The 21,604-nt window shown below is 49.9% G+C and overlaps 1 protein-coding gene across 1 annotated transcript in view; it reads left to right on the plus strand.

Moving 5' to 3' along the window:
- Positions 1–21,604, plus strand: part of KIF6 (kinesin family member 6) — a 336,021-nt gene that overhangs the window by 47,204 nt on the left and 267,213 nt on the right. Inside the window, exons 4-5 of the mRNA XM_040347859.1 lie at positions 7,174–7,321; positions 10,840–10,949. Of these exons, the coding sequence (XP_040203793.1) occupies positions 7,174–7,321; positions 10,840–10,949 (258 nt within the window). The remainder of the gene's footprint in view (positions 1–7,173; positions 7,322–10,839; positions 10,950–21,604) is intronic.

The raw sequence follows: 21,604 nt of genomic DNA on the forward strand, positions 1-21,604 counted from the left end.
GTTCAGGTTAGTGACAGGCAGTGTTCAGGGGCAGTGTTCAGGTTAGTGACAGGCAGTGTTCAGGTTAGTGACAGGCAGTGTTCAGGCGCAGTGTTCAGGCGCAGTGTTCAGGTTGGTGACAGGCAGTGTTCAGGTTGGTGACAGGCAGTGTTCAGGGGCAGTGTTCAGGTTAGTGACAGGCAGTGTTCAGGTTAGTGACAGGCAGTGTTCAGGCGCAGTGTCCAGGCGCAGTGTTCAGGTTGGTGACAGGCAGTGTTCAGGTTAGTGACAGGCAGTGTTCAGGCGCAGTGTTCAGGTTGGTGACAGGCAGTGTTCAGGTTGGTGACAGGCAGTGTTCAGGCGCAGTGTTCAGGCGCAGTGTTCAGGTTGGTGACAGGCAGTGTTCAGCTTGGTGACAGGCAGTGTTCAGGGGCAGTGTTCAGGTTGGTGACAGGCAGTGTTCAGGCGCAGTGTTCAGGTTGGTGACAGGCAGTGTTCAGGGGCAGTGTTCAGGTTGGTGACAGGCAGTGTTCAGGGGCAGTGTTCAGGTTGGTGACAGGCAGTGTTCAGGGGCAGTGTTCAGGTTAGTGACAGGCAGTGTTCAGGGGCAGTGTTCAGGTTAGTGACAGGCAGTGTTCAGGTTAGTGACAGGCAGTGTTCAGGCGCAGTGTTCAGGCGCAGTGTTCAGGTTGGTGACAGGCAGTGTTCAGGTTGGTGACAGGCAGTGTTCAGGGGCAGTGTTCAGGTTAGTGACAGGCAGTGTTCAGGTTAGTGACAGGCAGTGTTCAGGCGCAGTGTCCAGGCGCAGTGTTCAGGTTGGTGACAGGCAGTGTTCAGGTTAGTGACAGGCAGTGTTCAGGCGCAGTGTTCAGGTTGGTGACAGGCAGTGTTCAGGGGCAGTGTTCAGGTTAGTGACAGGCAGTGTTCAGGCGCAGTGTTCAGGTTGGTGACAGGCAGTGTTCAGGTTGGTGACAGGCAGTGTTCAGGTTAGGATGAAGGAAAAAAACTGGGACAGCCGCACTCCAAAAAAACTCCTCCTTTAATTAAAAATCACAAAATACATGCCACAGCAAAAAACAGCACAACAAAAGAAAAGCTCTCATCGCAGTGTTCAGGTTGGTGACAGGCAGTGTTCAGGCGCAGTGTTCAGGTTGGTGACAGGCAGTGTTCAGGTTAGTGACAGGCAGTGTTCAGGTTGGTGACAGGCAGTGTTCAGGTTGGTGACAGGCAGTGTTCAGGTTGGTGACAGGCAGTGTTCAGGTTAGTGACAGGCAGTGTTCAGGGGCAGTGTTCAGGTTGGTGACAGGCAGTGTTCAGGCGCAGTGTTCAGGTTGGTGACAGGCAGTGTTCAGGCGCAGTGTTCAGGTTGGTGACAGGCAGTGTTCAGGCGCAGTGTTCAGGGGCAGTGTTCAGGTTAGTGACAGGCAGTGTTCAGGCGCAGTGTTCAGGTTGGTGACAGGCAGTGTTCAGGTTGGTGGCAGGCAGTGTTCAGGCGCAGTGTTCAGGTTGGTGACAGGCAGTGTTCAGGGGCAGTGTTCAGGTTGGTGACAGGCAGTGTTCAGGTTGGTGACAGGCAGTGTTCAGGCGCAGTGTTCAGGTTGGTGACAGGCAGTGTTCAGGCGCAGTGTTCAGGTTGGTGACAGGCAGTGTTCAGGGGCAGTGTTCAGGTTAGTGACAGGCAGTGTTCAGGGGCAGTGTTCAGGTTGGTGACAGGCAGTGTTCAGGGGCAGTGTTCAGGTTAGTGACAGGCAGTGTTCAGGTTGGTGACAGGCAGTGTTCAGGTTAGTGACAGGCAGTGTTCAGGGGCAGTGTTCAGGTTGGCGACAGGCAGTGTTCAGGCGCAGTGTTCAGGCGCAGTGTTCAGGTTAGTGACAGGCAGTGTTCAGGTTGGTGACAGGCAGTGTTCAGGTTAGTGACAGGCAGTGTTCAGGGGCAGTGTTCAGGGGCAGTGTTCAGGTTAGTGACAGGCAGTGTTCAGGGGCAGTGTTCAGGTTAGTGACAGGCAGTGTTCAGGGGCAGTGTTCAGGTTGGTGACAGGCAGTGTTCAGGGGCAGTGTTCAGGTTGGCGACAGGCAGTGTTCAGGCGCAGTGTTCAGGCGCAGTGTTCAGGTTGGTGACAGGCAGTGTTCAGGCGCAGTGTTCAGGCGCAGTGTTCAGGCGCAGTGTTCAGGTTGGTGACAGGCAGTGTTCAGGCGCAGTGTTCAGGTTGGTGACAGGCAGTGTTCAGGGGCAGTGTTCAGGTTGGTGACAGGCAGTGTTCAGGGGCAGTGTTCAGGTTAGTGACAGGCAGTGTTCAGGTTGGTGACAGGCAGTGTTCAGGCGCAGTGTTCAGGGGCAGTGTTCAGGTTGGTGACAGGCAGTGTTCAGGTTAGTGACAGGCAGTGTTCAGGTTGGTGACAGGCAGTGTTCAGGGGCAGTGTTCAGGTTGGTGACAGGCAGTGTTCAGGTTGGTGACAGGCAGTGTTCAGGTTGGTGACAGGCAGTGTTCAGGTTGGTGACAGGCAGTGTTCAGGTTAGTGACAGGCAGTGTTCAGGTTGGTGACAGGCAGTGTTCAGGTTGGTGACAGGCAGTGTTCAGGGGCAGTGTTCAGGTTGGTGACAGGCAGTGTTCAGGCGCAGTGTTCAGGCGCAGTGTTCAGGCGCAGTGTTCAGGTTAGTGACAGGCAGTGTTCAGGCGCAGTGTTCAGGTTGGTGACAGGCAGTGTTCAGGCGCAGTGTTCAGGTTGGTGACAGGTAGTGTTCAGGCGCAGTGTTCAGGGGCAGTGTTCAGGTTGGTGACAGGCAGTGTTCAGGTTGGTGACAGGCAGTGTTCAGGTTGGTGACAGGCAGTGTTCAGGTTGGTGACAGGCAGTGTCCAGGCGCAGTGTTCAGGTTGGTGACAGGCAGTGTTCAGGCGCAGTGTTCAGGTTGGTGACAGGCAGTGTTCAGGCGCAGTGTTCAGGCGCAGTGTTCAGGTTAGTGACAGGCAGTGTCCAGGCGCAGTGTTCAGGTTGGTGACAGGCAGTGTTCAGGTTGGTGACAGGCAGTGTTCAGGGGCAGTGTTCAGGTTGGCGACAGGCAGTGTTCAGGCGCAGTGTTCAGGCGCAGTGTTCAGGTTGGTGACAGGCAGTGTTCAGGCGCAGTGTTCAGGCGCAGTGTTCAGGCGCAGTGTTCAGGTTGGTGACAGGCAGTGTTCAGGCGCAGTGTTCAGGTTGGTGACAGGCAGTGTTCAGGGGCAGTGTTCAGGTTGGTGACAGGCAGTGTTCAGGCGCAGTGTTCAGGTTGGTGACAGGCAGTGTTCAGGGGCAGTGTTCAGGTTGGTGACAGGCAGTGTTCAGGGGCAGTGTTCAGGTTGGTGACAGGCAGTGTTCAGGCGCAGTGTTCAGGTTGGTGACAGGCAGTGTTCAGGGGCAGTGTTCAGGTTAGTGACAGGCAGTGTTCAGACGCAGTGTTCAGGTTGGTGACAGGCAGTGTTCAGGGGCAGTGTTCAGGTTGGTGACAGGCAGTGTTCAGGGGCAGTGTTCAGGTTAGTGACAGGCAGTGTTCAGGGGCAGTGTTCAGGTTAGTGACAGGCAGTGTTCAGGTTGGTGACAGGCAGTGTTCAGGCGCAGTGTTCAGGTTGGTGACAGGTAGTGTTCAGGCGCAGTGTTCAGGGGCAGTGTTCAGGTTGGTGACAGGCAGTGTTCAGGTTAGTGACAGGCAGTGTTCAGGTTGGTGACAGGCAGTGTTCAGGTTGGTGACAGGCAGTGTTCAGGTTGGTGACAGGCAGTGTTCAGGTTGGTGACAGGCAGTGTTCAGGTTGGTGACAGGCAGTGTTCAGGTTAGTGACAGGCAGTGTTCAGGTTGGTGACAGGCAGTGTTCAGGTTAGTGACAGGCAGTGTTCAGGTTAGTGACAGGCAGTGTTCAGGTTGGTGACAGGCAGTGTTCAGGGGCAGTGTTCAGGTTGGTGACAGGCAGTGTTCAGGCGCAGTGTTCAGGTGCAGTGTTCAGGCGCAGTGTTCAGGTTAGTGACAGGCAGTGTTCAGGCGCAGTGTTCAGGTTGGTGACAGGCAGTGTTCAGGCGCAGTGTTCAGGTTGGTGACAGGTAGTGTTCAGGCGCAGTGTTCAGGGGCAGTGTTCAGGTTGGTGACAGGCAGTGTTCAGGTTGGTGACAGGCAGTGTTCAGGCGCAGTGTTCAGGTTGGTGACAGGCAGTGTTCAGGCGCAGTGTTCAGGTTGGTGACAGGCAGTGTTCAGGCGCAGTGTTCAGGCGCAGTGTTCAGGTTGGTGACAGGCAGTGTTGAGGTTGGTGACAGGCAGTGTTCAGGGGCAGTGTTCAGGTTGGTGACAGGCAGTGTCCAGGCGCAGTGTTCAGGTTGGTGACAGGCAGTGTTCAGGCGCAGTGTTCAGGTTGGTGACAGGCAGTGTTCAGGCGCAGTGTTCAGGCGCAGTGTTCAGGTTAGTGACAGGCAGTGTCCAGGCGCAGTGTTCAGGTTGGTGACAGGCAGTGTTCAGGTTGGTGACAGGCAGTGTTCAGGCGCAGTGTTCAGGTTGGTGACAGGCAGTGTTCAGGCGCAGTGTTCAGGCGCAGTGTTCAGGTTGGTGACAGGCAGTGTTGAGGTTGGTGACAGGCAGTGTTCAGGGGCAGTGTTCAGGTTGGTGACAGGCAGTGTCCAGGCGCAGTGTTCAGGTTGGTGACAGGCAGTGTCCAGGCGCAGTGTTCAGGTTGGTGACAGGCAGTGTTCAGGCGCAGTGTTCAGGTTGGTGACAGGCAGTGTTCAGGCGCAGTGTTCAGGCGCAGTGTTCAGGTTAGTGACAGGCAGTGTCCAGGCGCAGTGTTCAGGTTGGTGACAGGCAGTGTTCAGGCGCAGTGTTGAGGTTGGTGACGGGCAGTGTTGAGGTTGGTGACGGGCAGTGTTGAGGTTGGTGACGGGCAGTGTTGAGGTTGGTGACGGGCAGTGTTGAGGTTGGTGACGGGCAGTGTTGAGGTTGGTGACAGGCAGTGTTCAGGTTGGTGACAGGCAGTGTTCAGGCGCAGTGTTCAGGCGCAGTGTTCAGGCTGGTGACCGGGCCTCTTTTGGAGGAAATCCATAGATGAAGCGTGTACGGTGTACAGCGGCGTCCTCTCGTGTTGCGTCTCGTGGATTTCACAGCTGTGGCGCACTCGCTGACCCGCTGTCTCCTGTAATTTATTCAGCTGAAATATCTCTTTTTCCTCCATTTTTAGTTCCAGTTTATTTAGACTCAAACAAAAATATAGATCTAAAAATACCCAGAAAAGGCGAGTGGTCTGTGATGTCACTCCCTGTGCTAGAAGAACTAACGCCTAAAATACACTCCCCTCCCCCTCCTTCTGTGACATGTGCTGCTTTGTTTCATTTTTAAGTTAAATTTATTACATTTACATTACATTTTTGGTAACGGGTTAAAGCAGAACTTGTCAACAGGTAGTTCACAAGTTGACAAGGTGCCCTCCAACCCTCTGCCATGGCAGCTCCTATATTTCTATCCTCAAATGTTAAAGCTGAACTCCGGGCATCAAACTTTCATTTGTAATATATTCCTCAAGAATATAAATTCACTTTGTGTGCACCAGATGCCTTTACACCCCAGATATTACCTTGTAAAAGTAGCAGTGACCTCATCACTGTGTGCAGAGAGCAGAGCTGTGGGAGGGGCCCTGCATACCCACCTACTATAGAAAACTACAGGAGGGGGCGGGGACTAGAACAGTCCCCCCTGCACCAGAAGAGTGAGCAGAGCTGTGGGAGAGGCCCAGCAGGCTCCACCCACTTTACAAAACTACAGGAGGGGGTGGAGACAAGACCAGTCCCCCTGCACAGGGAGAGAGAGCAGAGCTGAGGAAGGTGCCCATTAGCCCCACCTACTATAAAAAAAACTACAGGAGGGGGCGGGGACTAGAACAGTCCCCCTGCACCAGAAGAGTGAGCAGAGCTGTGGGAGGGGCCCTGCATACCCACCTACTATAGAGAACTACAGGAGGGGGCGGGGACTAGAACGGTCCCCCCTGCACCAGAAGAGTGAGCAGAGCCCAGCAGGCTCCACCCACTTTACAAAACTACAGGAGGGGGTGGAGACAAGACCAGTCACCCTGCACAGGGAGAGAGAGCAGAGCTGTGGGAGGGGCCCAGCAGGCTCCACCCACTGTACAAAACTACAGGAGAGGGTGGAGACCAGACCAGTCACCCTGCCCAAGGAGAGAGAGCAGAGCTGTGGGAGGGGTCCATTCGACCCACCTACTATAGAAAACTGCAGGAGGGGGGTTGAGGCAAGACCAGTGTCTCTGCACCAGGAGAGTGGGCAGAGCTGGGGGGTGGGCTGAACAGGCTCCGCCCACTGTACAAAACTACAGGAGAGGGTGAAGACGAGACCAGTCATCCTGCACAAGGAGAGTGAGCAGAGCTGTGGGAGGGGCCCATTAGCCTCACCTACTATAAAATAAACTACAGGAGGGGGCGGGGAAACTGCAAGCTATACCCACTGTAGAAAATGACAGGAGGGGCGGAGACGAGACCAGTTCTCTTTACAGGGGGGGGGGGGGGGCAGCAGGCTCCACCTACTACAGGCTGCCTGTAGAAAAACTACAGGAGGAGGCAGAGACGAGACCGGTCCCCCTGCACAAGGAGAGAGAGAGCAGGGATGTGGGAGGGACCCAACAGGCTCCACCCACTACAGAAACTACAGGAGGGGCGGAGACAAGACCAGTCCCCCTGCACAAGGAGAGAGAGCAGGGATGTGGGAGGGACCCAACAGGCTCCACCCACTACAGAAACCTACAGGAGGGGCGGAGACAAGACCAGTCAGCTTGCACAAGGAGAGAGAGCAGGGATGTGGGAGGAACCCCACAGGCTCCACCCACTACAGAAACTACAGGAGGGGCGGAGACCAGACCAGTCCCCCTGCACAAGGAGCGAGAGCGGTCTTTATTACAGGAAGTCTCGCACTGGATTACTGCACAGATCTGTAAGAAATACAGAAGAATCGCAGAGATTCAGGAATGGTATTGGGCCAAATGTATTTATCTTGGAGTTCAGGTTCTCCATTGTAAAGAGCGATTCCCGATGAAGAGCCAGAACTGTCAATGCTCTCCAAGAAAGGTTCCATCTCCGCTATCCTCAGAATATCTGCTCACTTTACCCCCCTATATTGAATCCTCAGATCTAGTGTTGTGTCCCGGAGATCTCACGTTTGGAATTTCTTCTTCATCTTTTGCAGTGTCCTGACCGGCTACAATGGCACCATCTTCGCCTACGGGCAGACCGGCAGCGGCAAAACCTTCACGATCACCGGAGGAGCCGAGCGTTACGGCGACAGAGGAATCATCCCAAGGACCCTCTCCTATATATTCGAGGAGTTCCAGAAGGTAAAAGCCGACTTTTATTAATATCGGAGGGTTATCAGTTTACTTGGAATGTATCGGATTGTATCAAATCGCATACAGAGAGTTTCTGAAGTGTATAAAAGTAGATGAATGTTCCCATCCACAGCGAGTAGGGAAAGTCCTATGAATGCAGATTATAACCACAAATACAAGTACAGTGGAACCTCGGATTACAAGTAACGCGATTAACCACTTAAGACCCGGACCAAAATGCAGGTAAAGGACCCAGACAGTTTTTGCGATTCGGCGCTGCGTCGCTTTAACTAACAATTGCGCGGTCGTGCGACGTGGCTCCCAAACAAAATTGACGTCCTTTTTTTCCCCACAAATAGAGCTTTCGTTTGGTGGTATTTGATCGGCTCTGCGGTTTTTATTTTTTGCGCTATAAACAAAAATAGAGCGACAATTTTGAAAAAAAAATCAATATAATTTGCTGTAATAAATATCCGCCAAAAAAGATATAAAAAACATTTTTTCCTCGGTTTAGGCCGAAATACGTATTAGTCTACATATTTTTGGTAAAAAAAAATCGCAATAAGCGTTTATCGATTGGTTTGTGCAAAATTTATAGCGTTTACAAAATAGGGGATAGTTTTATTGCATTTTTATTAATATTTTTTTTATTTTTACTACTAATGGCGGCGATCAGCGATTTTTTTCGTGACTGCGACATTATGGCGGACACTTCCGACAATTTTGACACATTTTTGGGACAATTGTCATTTTCACAGTAAACAATGCATTTCTATAGCATTTTTTGCTGTGAAAATGACAATTGCAGTTTGGGAGTTAACCACTAGGGGGGCGCTGAAGGGGTTAAGTGTGACCTCATATGTGTTTTTTAACTGTAGGGGGGGCGGGGCTGGACGTGTGATGTCATTGATTGTGTTTCCCTATATCAGGGAACACACGATCAATGACGGCGCCACAGTGAAAAACGGGGAAGCTGTGTTTACACTCACCTCTCCCCGTTCTTCAGCTCCGGGGACCGATCGCGGGACTCCAGCGATCGGGTCCCGCAGCTTCGGACCGGGTCGCGGTCGCCAACGTATATGTGCAGGAGGCGTTCCTTAAGTGGTTAACAAGCTTTTTGAAAGACAAGCAACAGAATTCAAGCTAATGGAGTGTGCAGTACCACATGTGGCCTGAGGTACAGGGGCGCCGGAGCCGTTTGGAAATACTCAGAAAAACGAAGTCCCCGAGCCTTTCCAAGGGTTTCCGAGTTCAGCCGAGCTGTTCCCGAGTATTTTCGAGGCTCTCCGGCGCCTGCCCCACCTCTGGCCACATGCGGTATTGCATGCCATTGAAGTCAATGCGGAACAAATTATTTTCGTTTCCATTGATTTCTATGAGGAAACTTGCTTTGATATGCAAGTGCTTTGGATTACAAGCATTCTCCTGGAACGCATTATCCTTGTAATCCGAGGTTCCACTGTGTAGAACAATGGGAGTCTCTTGGGAATCTCTTTACATACATGAAATGGGAGATGGAGGCAAACCTACGCTGCCCCCTCTATCCATGCCACCCCCTATATGATTAATGGATAGATTTATGCATAGCAATGAATTACAGAGGTTGTGTTTTTTTTTTTAAGCACCTGAATAGGCTCTAATAGGCTTCAAAATGGGGTGGGCTCGTGGCGCAGAGCATTGCGCTCGGAGACCACCCAGGTGTGTTAGAAAAGCAAATGAATATTCACTTTTCTAACACTAAATCGCCTCTCCGCCAATCAAACACGGGTCTGATACCCATTTCCCGATTGGCTGAAAGGTTAGGCGATCCTATTGGACGCCCAGGAGGAGGGGAGGAGATGCACGGCGGAAGCCACCGTGATCTCAGAAGGGAAGAGGACACGGGAGACCCTGCCAGATGCCCGCCGCAGCCTGTCCTCCTGTCCGATGTGCCCGTTAATCCCCAATGTCTGTCGCCGATGGGGTAAGTGTCGGTGCCCCCCCCCAAACAAAACCACTGCTGCTCTGTGTAATGGTTTTGCACAGAGCAGCCTGATATCCCCCCTCTTCATTCATAGGTTCCTCTTTGGCTCTCCTGGCCCCTCCCTCCTGTTGAGTCCCCCCACAGCAAACAGCTTGCTATGGGGACTCCGGAGCCGAGTCGCAGCTCCCTGTGTTCATTCAGACACGGAGCCACGACCAGGCCCCACCCCCTCTCTCTCCTCATTGGCTGACTGACTTTGATTGACAGCAGCGGGAGCCAATGGTGCCGCTGCGTCGTGTCTCAGCAGCCAATCAGGAGGAAGAGTGTCAGGTTGGCCGAGGGACTCTTGTACCTAGAATGCACCTTCTGCCTTTACAACCACATTGACCACTTCTTCTCACCCGCAATGTAATGCAGTGTGGTTGATGTAGGCAAAGTAGCATACCTGGACGCCGCTGCCTACTTCCGGGTTTAGGGCGCGCACCTGCTATAATTGTATACAGGGGGGAGTCTGCCAGTGATTCAGGGCCAGGACCTGCTGATCGGCTGTGTCCAATCAGGGCACAGAGCTCTGTGTTGACAAACAACACAGGGCTCTGTACAGAGGGAACAATCTCTCTGTTTCTCATCCCTGCAAAGCCGTATTGAACATTTCTGTACAGATCTTACTCTCTGTCTCCTCATTGCAGTGTTGCCAACCGTCCGTATTTTTACGGACAGTTCTTAAAAACGGGCACTCCCCCCCCAAACCCCCCCCCCATTTGTAAATGTCTGTGGTTGCGGGAATGTGCCAGTAAAAATAGCCAAGATCGCTTCTGCGCATGGAGATTGGAGGCAGGGGGTGATTGGAGGCAGGGGTGATGGTGGCTGCGGTGGCACCGCAGAGGGGGTTGGAGGCAGGGGGTGTTGGTGGCACCGCAGAGGGGGATGGTGGCACCGCAGAGGGTGGGGGATGGAGACAGGGGTTGTTGGTGGCCCCGCAGAAGGGGATGAAGGCAGGGGGTGATTGGAGTCAGGGGATGATGGAGGCAGGGGGTGATTGGAGTCAGGGGGCCTGGGGGAGATTGGAGGCAAGGGGCAATTGGAGGCAGGGGGTGTTAGTGGCACCGCAGAGGGGGATGGTGGCACTGCAGAGGGTGGGGGATGGAGACAGGGGTTGTTGGTGGCACCGCAGAGGGGGATGGAGGCAGAGGGGGATGGAGGCAGGGGACGATGGAGGCAGGGGGTGATTGGAGTCAGGGGGGGGTTGTGGCACCGCAGAAGGGGATGAAGGCAGGGGGTGTTGATGGCAGAGGGGGATGGAGGCAGGCGATAATTTACCCTTATTATATCGAAAATAACAAAAATATGTTATTTTACCTTAAATCACATTGCTATTTGACTAGCGTACTTGTTTGTAGCCTAAATACTAAAATTTGCACCTAATAATTGTAATTTAGTAACTTTTGTGAAATGGCAGTAAAAATGTGGCTGCGCCAGTAAATTTCGGGGTGTCGTGCCAGTAAATTTCAATCTGGTAGGTTGGCAACACTGCCTCATTGTATCCTCTTCTTCCTCCAATCAGGACAGCAGTAAAGTGTACACCCTCCACATCTCCTACCTGGAGATCTACAACGAGTGCGGCTACGATCTGCTGGACCCCAGACACGAGGCCTCCAAGCTGGAAGATCTCCCGTAAGTCTCCACAATCTTCTTCATATTTATTCAACTTCAGGCAGCCGGCTTCTGGGTGTCGATCACTGGCCGCTGTCATTGGTTGGGCCCGAGATGATGTCACTCCCTCGTATGTGCAGGACTTCCGTCAGCTTCAGCAAAGCATGTCTCTTCTGTATTAAAAATCCTCCCTGTTCACCCATTTTTATCTCTTGGCATAAAGTTCCACTTTAAGGCTGAACTCGTGCAAATGATTGGGTGATTTGGTGGTGACAGTGCCATGATTGGATGATTTTGTGGGGATGGTGCCATAATTGGATGATTTGGTGTTGACCATGCCATGATTGGGTGATTTGGTGGTGACAGTGCCCTGATTGGATGATTTGGTGGTGACAGTGCCAGGATCGGATGATTTTGTGGGGATGGTGCCATAATTGGATGATTTGGTGTTGACCATGCCATGATTGGGTGATTTGGTGGTGACAGTGCCCTGATTGGATGATTTGGTGGGGAAAGTGCCGTTATTGGGTGATTTAGTGGTGACAGTGCCATGATTGGATGGTTTGGTGGTGATAGTGCTGTGATTGGATGGTTTGGTGGTGATAGTGCTGTGATTGGATGATTTGGTGGTGACAGTGCCGTGATTGGGTGATTTAGTGGTGACAGTGCCATGATTTGGTGGTGACAGTGCCCTGATTGGGTGATTTGGTGGTGACAGTGCCATGATTGGGTGATTTGGTGGTGATAGTGCCATGATTTGATGATTTGGTGGTGACAGTACCATGATTGGATGATTTGGTGGTGATAGTGCTGTGATTGGATGGTTTGGTGGTGACAGTGCTGTGATTGGATGGTTTGGTGGTGATAGTGCTGTGATTGGATGGTTTGGTGGTGATAGTGCTGTGATTGGATGGTTTGGTGGTGATAGTGCTGTGGTTGGATGGTTTGGTGGTGATAGTGCTGTGATTGGATGGTTTGGTGGTGACAGTGCCATGAATGGATGATTTGGTGGTGACAGTGCCGTGATTGGGTGATTTAGTGGTGACAGTGCCATGATTCGATGATTTGGTGGTGACAGTGCCCTGATTGGGTGATTTGGTGGTGACAGTGCCATGATTGGGTGATTTGGTGGTGATAGTGCCATGATTTGATGATTTGGTGGTGACAGTGCCATGATTTGATGATTTGGTGGTGACAGTACCATGATTGGATGATTTGGTGGTGATAGTGCTGTGATTGGATGGTTTGGTGGTGATAGTGCTGTGATTGGATGGTTTGGTGGTGATAGTGCTGTGATTGGATGGTTTGGTGGTGATAGTGCTGTGATTGGATGGTTTGGTGGTGATAGTGCTGTGATTGGATGGTTTGGTGGTGATAGTACCATGATTGGGTGATTTGGTGGTGATAGTGCTGTGATTGGATGGTTTGGTGGTGACAGTGCCATGATTGGGTGATTTGGTGGTGATAGTGCCATGATTTGATGATTTGGTGGTGACAGTGCCATGATTGGATGATTTGGTGGTGATAGTGCTGTGATTGGATGGTTTGGTGGTGTTAGTGCTGTGATTGGATGGTTTGGTGGTGATAGTGCTGTGATTGGATGGTTTGGTGGTGTTAGTGCTGTGATTGGATGGTTTGGTGGTGTTAGTGCTGTGATTGGATGGTTTGGTGGTGATAGTGCTGTGATTGGACGGTTTGGTGGTAATAGTGCTGTGATTGGATGGTTTGGTGGTGATAGTGCTGTGATTGGATGGTTTGGTGGTGATAGTGCCCTGATTGGATGGTTTGGTGGTGATAGTGCTGTGATTGGATGGTTTGGTGGTGATAGTGCTGTGATTGGATGGTTTGGTGGTGATAGAGCTGTGATTGGACGATGTGAAGCAGATCTTTTTTTCCAGATCCTATCCTCCGCTCAGTGACCCCGCCCACCACTCTCGTCTCTTGATATACAGTAGCAGTGATTATGATATTCCATGTCCTGTCCTCGTAAATCCCGCGATCAGAGGAAATTCAGCAGCGTTAAGTGATGGAGATTCCCCACCGGAGTTTATCGTCTCCAATAATGAGAATTGCAGACGTTGCGCTCATTACGGCGAGCTGAATAAGCTCCTATAGAGAGCACAGCCATTGAGAATAGCCGCAGAGGAGAACCGAATAAAAAACCCAAAACACTCATTACTTTCACATGGAATCCGCCGTCAGAGCCGCCTCCGAGCGCCGGAAACCACAAAGTACAGCGTGCTCCGAGCATGAATGTGCAACAACGTCACATCACTGCATGATGGACCAGGACAGCGATTGGTCCTCAGACCCCCATGGAGGACCACTAGTTCTGTCCAGAGGAGCTTACACTCTAATACCCCCCCCCCCCCATATATTGGTTATTTTATATAGCTCTGACATATACCGCAGTGCTGTGCATAGAACACTGAGCCAATTGCACCAGTCTTTGTACCAGATGAGCTTACACTCTAATGCCCCCCACAGTAACACACTATTATTATTATTATAATGCATCATTATAACTCTGACATATACCGTAGTGCTGTTCAAAGAGCATTGAGCCAGTCAAATCAGACCTTGTACCAGCAAAGCTTACACTCTAATGCCCCCTCCCCACAGTCCACACACTATTATTATACATTTATATATCTCTGACATATACCGCAGTGCTGTACAGAGATCACTGAGACCGTCACATCAGTCTCTGTGCCAGAAGAGCTTACACTCTAATGCCCCCCCCCCCACCCCAATAGTCGCACACCAATAATAATAATAATAATAATATTATTATATATTTATAGAGCTCTAACATATACTGCAGTGCTGTACAGAGAACACTGAGCCAATCACATCAGTCTCTGTACCAGAAGAGCTTACACTCTAATATTTCCACACAGAAATCACGGATCCAGAATCGCTTACACTCTAATGTCCTGCTACAGTCATACACTATTATTATTATTATTATTATTATTATTATTATTATCATTATTATTATTATACATTTATATATCTCTGACATATACCGCATTGCTGTACAGAGATCACTGAGCCAGTATCTGTACCAGAAGAGCTAACACTCTAATGTCCCACTCCCCTACAGTCACACATTAATATTATTATTATTATACATGTATATAGCTCTGGCATATACCACAGTGCTGTACAAAGAACACTAAGCCAGTCACATCAGTCTCTGTACCAGAGGAGCTTACACTCTAATGCCCCCCCCCCCCCCCACAGTCACACATTATTATTATACAAGGAGAAAAATGCGCAATTCTGAGTACAACAATTCCTTAATATTATGCAACAATGGAAATTAGTAAATATATATGTAAAATATATATAAATAAGTAAATAAATAGTGTGCATGAGATTTGCACAGTAAAAAAGAGTCTATTGCTCCAGGTGGAGGGGGGGGGGGGGGGGGGGGTGATAATTGGGATGAAGGCCAGGGACGGACGGATGAGAGCACTCTCCCCGATAGGCTTACATGGCGACAACACTCGGCCCCGGTACACGCCCCCTGCACGTCCCGCGTGTCCCTCTTTCTCACAGGCCTAACGTTTATACGCCCCTCGTTTCTCTCGCTGTGTCCCAGTCCCTAGTAGGACGCACCCCGCCGCACTCCCCCGCCCCCTCACAGTTCCATACCATTGCCTTTTACCAGCATCTCGTTTAATGTCTATACCTTCACCGCCCAGCCCCGCCCCGCCCCCTTCAGCGTCCCCACACGCCCCTGCCACCGCCCCCTTCCCCTATAAATTTAGCTCTTTTCTTCCATACAAACAGCTTGATAAAGGAGCGCGACTGCCACACCATCGCAGTTCGAACGCTTAGGAAACGCGTCGCAAAAAATCCAGTGACGTCACCGGTACCATCACACTGCAATAACACCTCCACTTTGTTTGACTGGCTCACAAGTTTTCCTCCCCACCGCCGCCGGCCTCAACACCGTACGGCAGTGAGAGACAGCTTTGCTCAGCACAAGTGCCCAGCAGTAGGAGAACTACAAGTGACGGAACTGATGATCACCCGCAAAGAAACCTGTACAATGCCTATTTTAAACCTCTAAAATGTGAGTTATATGTACTCTTTTATACATTAAATTACGCTAAAACATCTACACTCAGAGGCGCCTCTTCCTTTGCTTTTTTGTTACACATTATTATTATACATTTATATAGCTCTGACATATACAGCAGCGCTGTACAGAGAACACTGAGCCAGTCACACCAGTCTCTGTACCAGAAGAGCTTACACTCTAATGTCCCACTCCCCTACAGTCACACATTAATATTATTATTATTATTATTATACATGTATATAGCTCTGACATATACCACAGCGCTGTGCAGAGAACACTGAGCCAGTCACACCAGTCTCTGTACCAGAAGAGCTTACACTCTAATATTTCCACACAGAAATCACGGATCCAGAAGAGCTAACACTCTAATGTCCTGCTACAGTCATACACTATTATTATTATTATTATTATTATTATTATTATTATTATACATTTATATAGCTCTGACATATACCGCAGCGCTGTACAGAGAACACCGAGCCAGTCGCACCAGTCTTTGTACCAGAGGAGCTTACACTCTAATGTCCCTACACAGTAATCACGTATCCAGAAGAGCTAACACTCTAATGTCCCACCCCCCTACAGTCACACATTAATATTATTATACATGTATATAGCTCTGACATATACCGCAGCGCTGTACAGAGAACACCGAGCCAGTCGCACCAGTCTTTGTACCAGAGGAGCTTACACTCTAATGTCCCTACACAGTAATCACGTATCCAGAAGAGCTAACACTCTAATGTCCCACCCCCCTACAGTCACACATTAATATTATTATACATGTATATAGCTCTGACATATACCACAGCGCTGTACAGAGAACACTGAGCCAGTCACATTAGTCTCTGTACCAGAAGAGCTTACACTCTAATGTCCCCCCCCCCCACAGTCACACATTATTATTATTATTATTATTATTATTATACATGTATATAGCTCTGAAATATACCACAGCACTGTACAGAGAACACTGAGCCAGTCACATCAGTCTCTGTACCAAAGGAGCTTACACTCTGTCTCCTCCCCCACAGTCACACACCATTATTATTATTAGACATTTTATATAGCTCTGACATATACCGCAGTGCTGTACAGAGAACACTGAGCCAATCACATTAGTCTCTGTACCAGAAGAGCTTACACTCTAATGCCCCCCACAGGCACACACTATACTTATTAGACATTTGTATAGCTCTGACATATACAGCAGCGTTGTACAGAGATCACTGAGACAGTCACATTAGTCTCTGTACCAGAGGAGCTTACACTCTAATGCTCTGGGTGTCTTTTCACATGAGGTGTGCAGTAGACATGGAGTGTTTCCAGGGGGTGTCTATACAGCGTCCGGCGGTAGAACGCACCCAGGTCTTTATAAAGCACAGGCGCTCTCGGAGAGATGGAATTTGCCTCCACAAGTATCCTGTTACTGGTAATAATGTGGAGAGTGCAGCAAATTACAGACAGAGCCATCTCCTCGTCCTATATTTATCAGCACTTTCTGTATTTCTTCCACTATGACACACTCTGTTTTTAAAAGCAGCAGACGGCAATTATTGCAAAGTCTCTAATTGTCCCATTATGGAAATTGTATGTATTTATTGGCCCATCGGGGGGCCGTCGTCGCACTATACTTGGTGCCGGTGGCAACAGCAAAGCCATCAATTCATCGTTCCATTGGATAGAACATTGCCATGTCCACCTGGGGGATGCTGGAGACTCTTTACAGCTGGATAACGCTGTTAACTATGTTAAAGTGGACCTGTCATTAAAGTGGACAAAAAAAAACTACATGTGACCACGTCCGATGCAGGGCTAGTATAGACAGTGTGACAGTGCGTGGCCCGGCTACTGTGAAAATGACACAGGATTCGCATTAAGGCTTAATGAGAGTGTAACGGCTACCCCATTAGTGAGGGGGTATCAGCCATTGGAGACGTCCTTTTCCCTGGCAAGTTGTTGTATGCGAGTGAAGCCGGTATAATCCCATCCACGAGATCCAGAGAGAGAGAGTCAGGTTCAGCTGTAAAAATAGAAGAATAATAGTCACATAGAATGCCCTTTCAAGAACGAGACGGGGCTACGTTTTGAAGGGTCAAGTAGACTCTTAATTTTCAAGTACACAGCACACTTTTATACAGAATTTGGAACATCCAACCCCCTTGCCATCAGAATAATTAACATGAGCCAATTATCTATCATTTAGCCTGACGAGGTGACTAGGCGTCTCGTCTGCAATTCCCCACACATATAATGAACTTCAATCACATTCTCAAAGTCATTTAGTGGAGGTAATTATCTCCTAGAGACGTCCCGTCTCTGACAACAGCTATTAACCTGCAGAACACAATAACAAGGTATTTCACCAGCCGGCTCCACTTAGCATTTCAATAGCCTGAGCTAAGCATTGAAGGGTCATTGTCCTATTGACCTAGTCAGGACAAAATTAACCACTTGTAATGTGTCCAGTACCTTCTGCAATGAACTGTCAGTAATGTCCCATCTTCTGAAATACATAGTTCCGTTACACTGCTCCCCTTTTGTGGAATACTCCGGCAGACCCGGATTGATCCTTTTCGGGTCAACTTGGGGATGTCCGGTCTGCTGTTAGGGTAAAAGTTCCGTTTGCCGGGATAACCCATCTGCATTGCCATTTTGCTTACCAGGCCGGTAGCTGATGGTGAAGGTGAATAATGGAATTCAGTTGTGGAACAGTCACTTGCTTTGCTCTCTCAATGGCTCCCAAAACCTGTTGCTGATGCTCTTGGGACAGATAAGGCACCACCTGGATGCAAATCCCATTTAATCTTTTGACAATTTCCGCCTGTTTGTGCATTTCAATGTTCAAGCCACGGGACATCTCATAATACATGACATAGTGTCGTTGCATCTCTGATTTCTCACTGGCCAACTTGTCACATTCCCATTTTAGACAGTGATATTGTGCCAGATCTACAGTACATGTCGGGGAAGGTAGTCTTACCCGGGTCTCAGCAGCAAGTGAGTTGGTTCCAGCAACGCGGGTGGTCACGGGACAAGCAGCAGCAGGTGTAGGTAAATAAGCCGAAGTCAGAGGGCCAATGTCGTTGCCCAGCACAACCTCGGCAGGTAGGTTGTCCATGATACCAACTGTGGTCTTTCCTGACCCGGCTCCCCCAGTCTAAGTGCACCCGGGCGGTGGGTACGCGAAATACAGCACCCCCTGCGACCCGGACGGCAACTGTGCGAGTGGACACGTTCTCTGGCTTTACAAGATGTTTTTGAATCAAAGTGATAGTAGTCCCGGTATCTCTTAGGCCTTGTGCTACTTGTCCATTCACCCGTACCTCCTGACGGTGATGCTGACGGTTCTCTGGAGAGGCAGCTTGTATTGGGTCTGCCTCATACAAAATTCCCAGACATTCCTCAGGGCCCACCTCAGTCTCTAGGCAGTGAGCCGCAGAGGGACGTGATGGCGTGACCTCTGTGTTGGATGTTGTGCGTCTCCAGTTGTTGTTTGTAGCTCTCAAAGGGCAATAACGAGCAATATGTCCCGTGTTGCTGCAGTGATGGCACGTCACCCTAGACGAATCCCGGGGGTAGTTGTTAGGCCCCTGAGGACTTGGTGGGACTGGAGCCCGAAACTCTGGGCATGGGGTGACGGTTGGAGTACACGGTTCTACCTTATGAGCCAGCCGTGTAGTACCTTGGCTTACTTTCCTTGTTTCCGCGTACTCATCTGCTAGCCGAGCCGCCTCGTTTAAGTTAGCGGGACGGCGATCTCGTATCCAGTCTTGTATGTCTGCGGCCAGGTCTTGGAAGAAATGTTCCATTAGGAACAGCTGCAATACTTCCTCCCCGGTGTTGGCCTTTTCAGCCTGGCGTACTGAGACTCCATTCAGCACTTGCTCTTTGGATAAAAGGACCATCCCACCGCTGCCAACCAATGTAACGGCTACCCACGTAGTGAGGGGGTATCAGCCGTTAGAGACATACTTTTCCCTGGCAAGTTGTTGTATGCGAGTGAAGCCGGTATAATCCCATCCACGAGATCCAGAGAGAGAGAGTCAGGGTCAGCTGTAAAAAGAGCAGAATAATAGTCCCATAGAATGCCCTTTCAAGAAGGAGACTGGGCTACGTTTTGAAGGGTGAAGTAGACTCTTTATTTTCAAGTACACAGCACACTTTTATACAGAATTTGGAACATCCCACCCCCTTGCCATCAGAATAATTAACATGAGCCAATTATATATCATTTAGCCTGACGAGGTGACTAGGCGTCTCGTCTGCAATTCCCCACACATATAATGAACTTCAATCACATTCTCAAAGTCATTTAGTGGAGGTAATTATCTCCTAGAGACGTCCCGTCTCTGACAACAGCTATTAACCTGCAGAACACAATAACAAGGTATTTCACAAGACAGCTCCACTTAGCATTTCAATAGCCTGAGCTAAGCATTGAAGGGTCATTGTCCTATTGACCTAGTCAGGACAAAATTAACCACTTGTAATGTGTCCAGTACCTTCTGCAATGAACTGTCAGTAATGTCCCATCTTCTGAAATACATAGTTCCGTTACAGAGAGGTTCCAGACAATTTTTTCTGAGCAGAGAAAGCTGTGGTTTTGGCTTTTTCTGAATCTTGTAAACCTTTTTTGGGGTTCTGAAGTGTATTGGGTGGGACGGAACCTTCAATCCTGTGTCTGGATTTGTACTGGGTGCCTGCAGCCTGTGTGAGTACAGGGCCAATATATACTCAACCTGAGGATCGCTCAGTGCTTGCAGTTTGGAGACAACTCCCATATTGGAGACTCAAGGGTCAGAGGAGCCCCAGCCTGGAGTTGGGAGACAGGAGGTCTCACCCAGGGGTCAGAGGAGCCCCATCCAGGAGTTAAGAGAGAGGACATCTCAACCAGGGGTCAGAGGAGCCCCAGCCAGGAGTCGAGACAGGAGGTCTCACCCAGGGGTCACAGGAGCCCTAGCCAGGAGTCTAGAGTGAGGAGGTCTCACCTAGGGGTCAGATGAGCCCCAACCAGGAGTCAACAGACAGAAGGTCCCACCAAGGGGTCAAAGAAGCCTCAGCCAGGAGTAATGAGAAGGAAGGTCTCACCCAGGGGTCAGAGGACCCTCGGCTAGGAGTCAAGAGAAAAGACATCTCAGCCAGGGGTCAGGGGAGCCCCAGCCAGCAGTCAAGAGACAGGAGGTCTCACCCAGGGGTCAGAGGAACCCCAGCCAGGAGCCAAGAGACCGGAGGTCTCACCCAGAAATCAGTGGAGCCCCAGACAGAAGTCGAGAGAAAGGACATCTCAACCAGGGTTCAGAGGAGCCCCAGCCAGGAGTCAAGAGACAGGACGTCTCACCTAGGGGGCAGAGGAGCCCCAGCCAGGATCCAATAGACAGAAGGTCCCACCCAGGGGGTCAGAGGAGTCCTAGCCAGGAGTCACGAGAAGGAAGGTCTCACCCAGGGGTCAGAGGAGCCCCAGCCAGGAGTCACAAGAAGGAAGGTCTCACCCAGGGGTCAGAGGAGCCCCAGCCAGGAGTCAAGAGAAGGAAGGTCCCACCCAGGGGTCAAAGAAGCCCCAGCCAGGAGTAATGAGAAGGATGGTCTCACCCAGGGGTCAGAGGAACCTCGGCTAGGAGTCAAGAGAAAGGGCATCTCAACCAGGGGTCAGAGGAACCCTAGGCAGGAGTCAAGAGACAGGAAATCTCACCCAGGGGTCAGAGGAGACCCAGCCAGGAGTCCAGAGATGGTTGGTCTCAGAATAGTACATAAATAATAAACAAAACTCAAAAATTAGCAAATAACTCTCACCAAATACTGTAACAAGCCCCCTGATGAAGTTGTACACTATCTGGAAGTCGAAACACGTTGGGGTTCTATATTGTATATCTGATATTCTTTCTGTGTGAAGCATTAACTATATGTTTCCAATATTATGAGCTATTCTTTTAGGCTTTTATGGTGTCACTTTAATACATGTATACAAGCTATATAGACTTATGGGGCTTTTTTATTGTTTTGATGCTGAATAAAGTTTGTAATTTTTTTTAAATCATATTTAATATAAATTTATCTTGTTATTGGGTGCCCTAAAGTCCCGTGTTCCCCTTTTTTCATTGTTTTTCTATCCTTTTGTATTCTGGAAACGATCAGTACGATCAGCGTCCGTTCATGTAGTGTTTACCGCCTGCGCTCTCGATAACAGCTGTGGAAGCCTCAAACCCCAACGCTCAGCCGAACGTATATTTATGAGATAAAGCAACACCAACCACCTGCTGTAAATACATCCCATCTGCCTCCAGGCGAGATACAGAGCCGGCAGTTTTTTCACATTACTCCTTCGATCGATCCCACCGTACGAACATAAAAATAGAGGAAATTACTAGCTGCCATCTCACTTGGCCAAAACATTGTTTATGTAGAAACCTGATATCTATCTGGAAGAGCCGGGCTACAGAACAGATGTAATGACCACAGATATTTTCAGCACTCGAAACGCATGATATGTGAGGACAGAAGGAAGCCTGCGCCAGCAATAATAACGTCCGCAGGGGTTATACCGATTTGTACTGCTGGGAAGTGGTAGCTGCCATTTTATTGT

Source organism: Rana temporaria, chromosome 4 (genome assembly GCF_905171775.1).
Source record: "Rana temporaria chromosome 4, aRanTem1.1, whole genome shotgun sequence".
Classification (NCBI taxonomy): domain Eukaryota; kingdom Metazoa; phylum Chordata; class Amphibia; order Anura; family Ranidae; genus Rana; species Rana temporaria.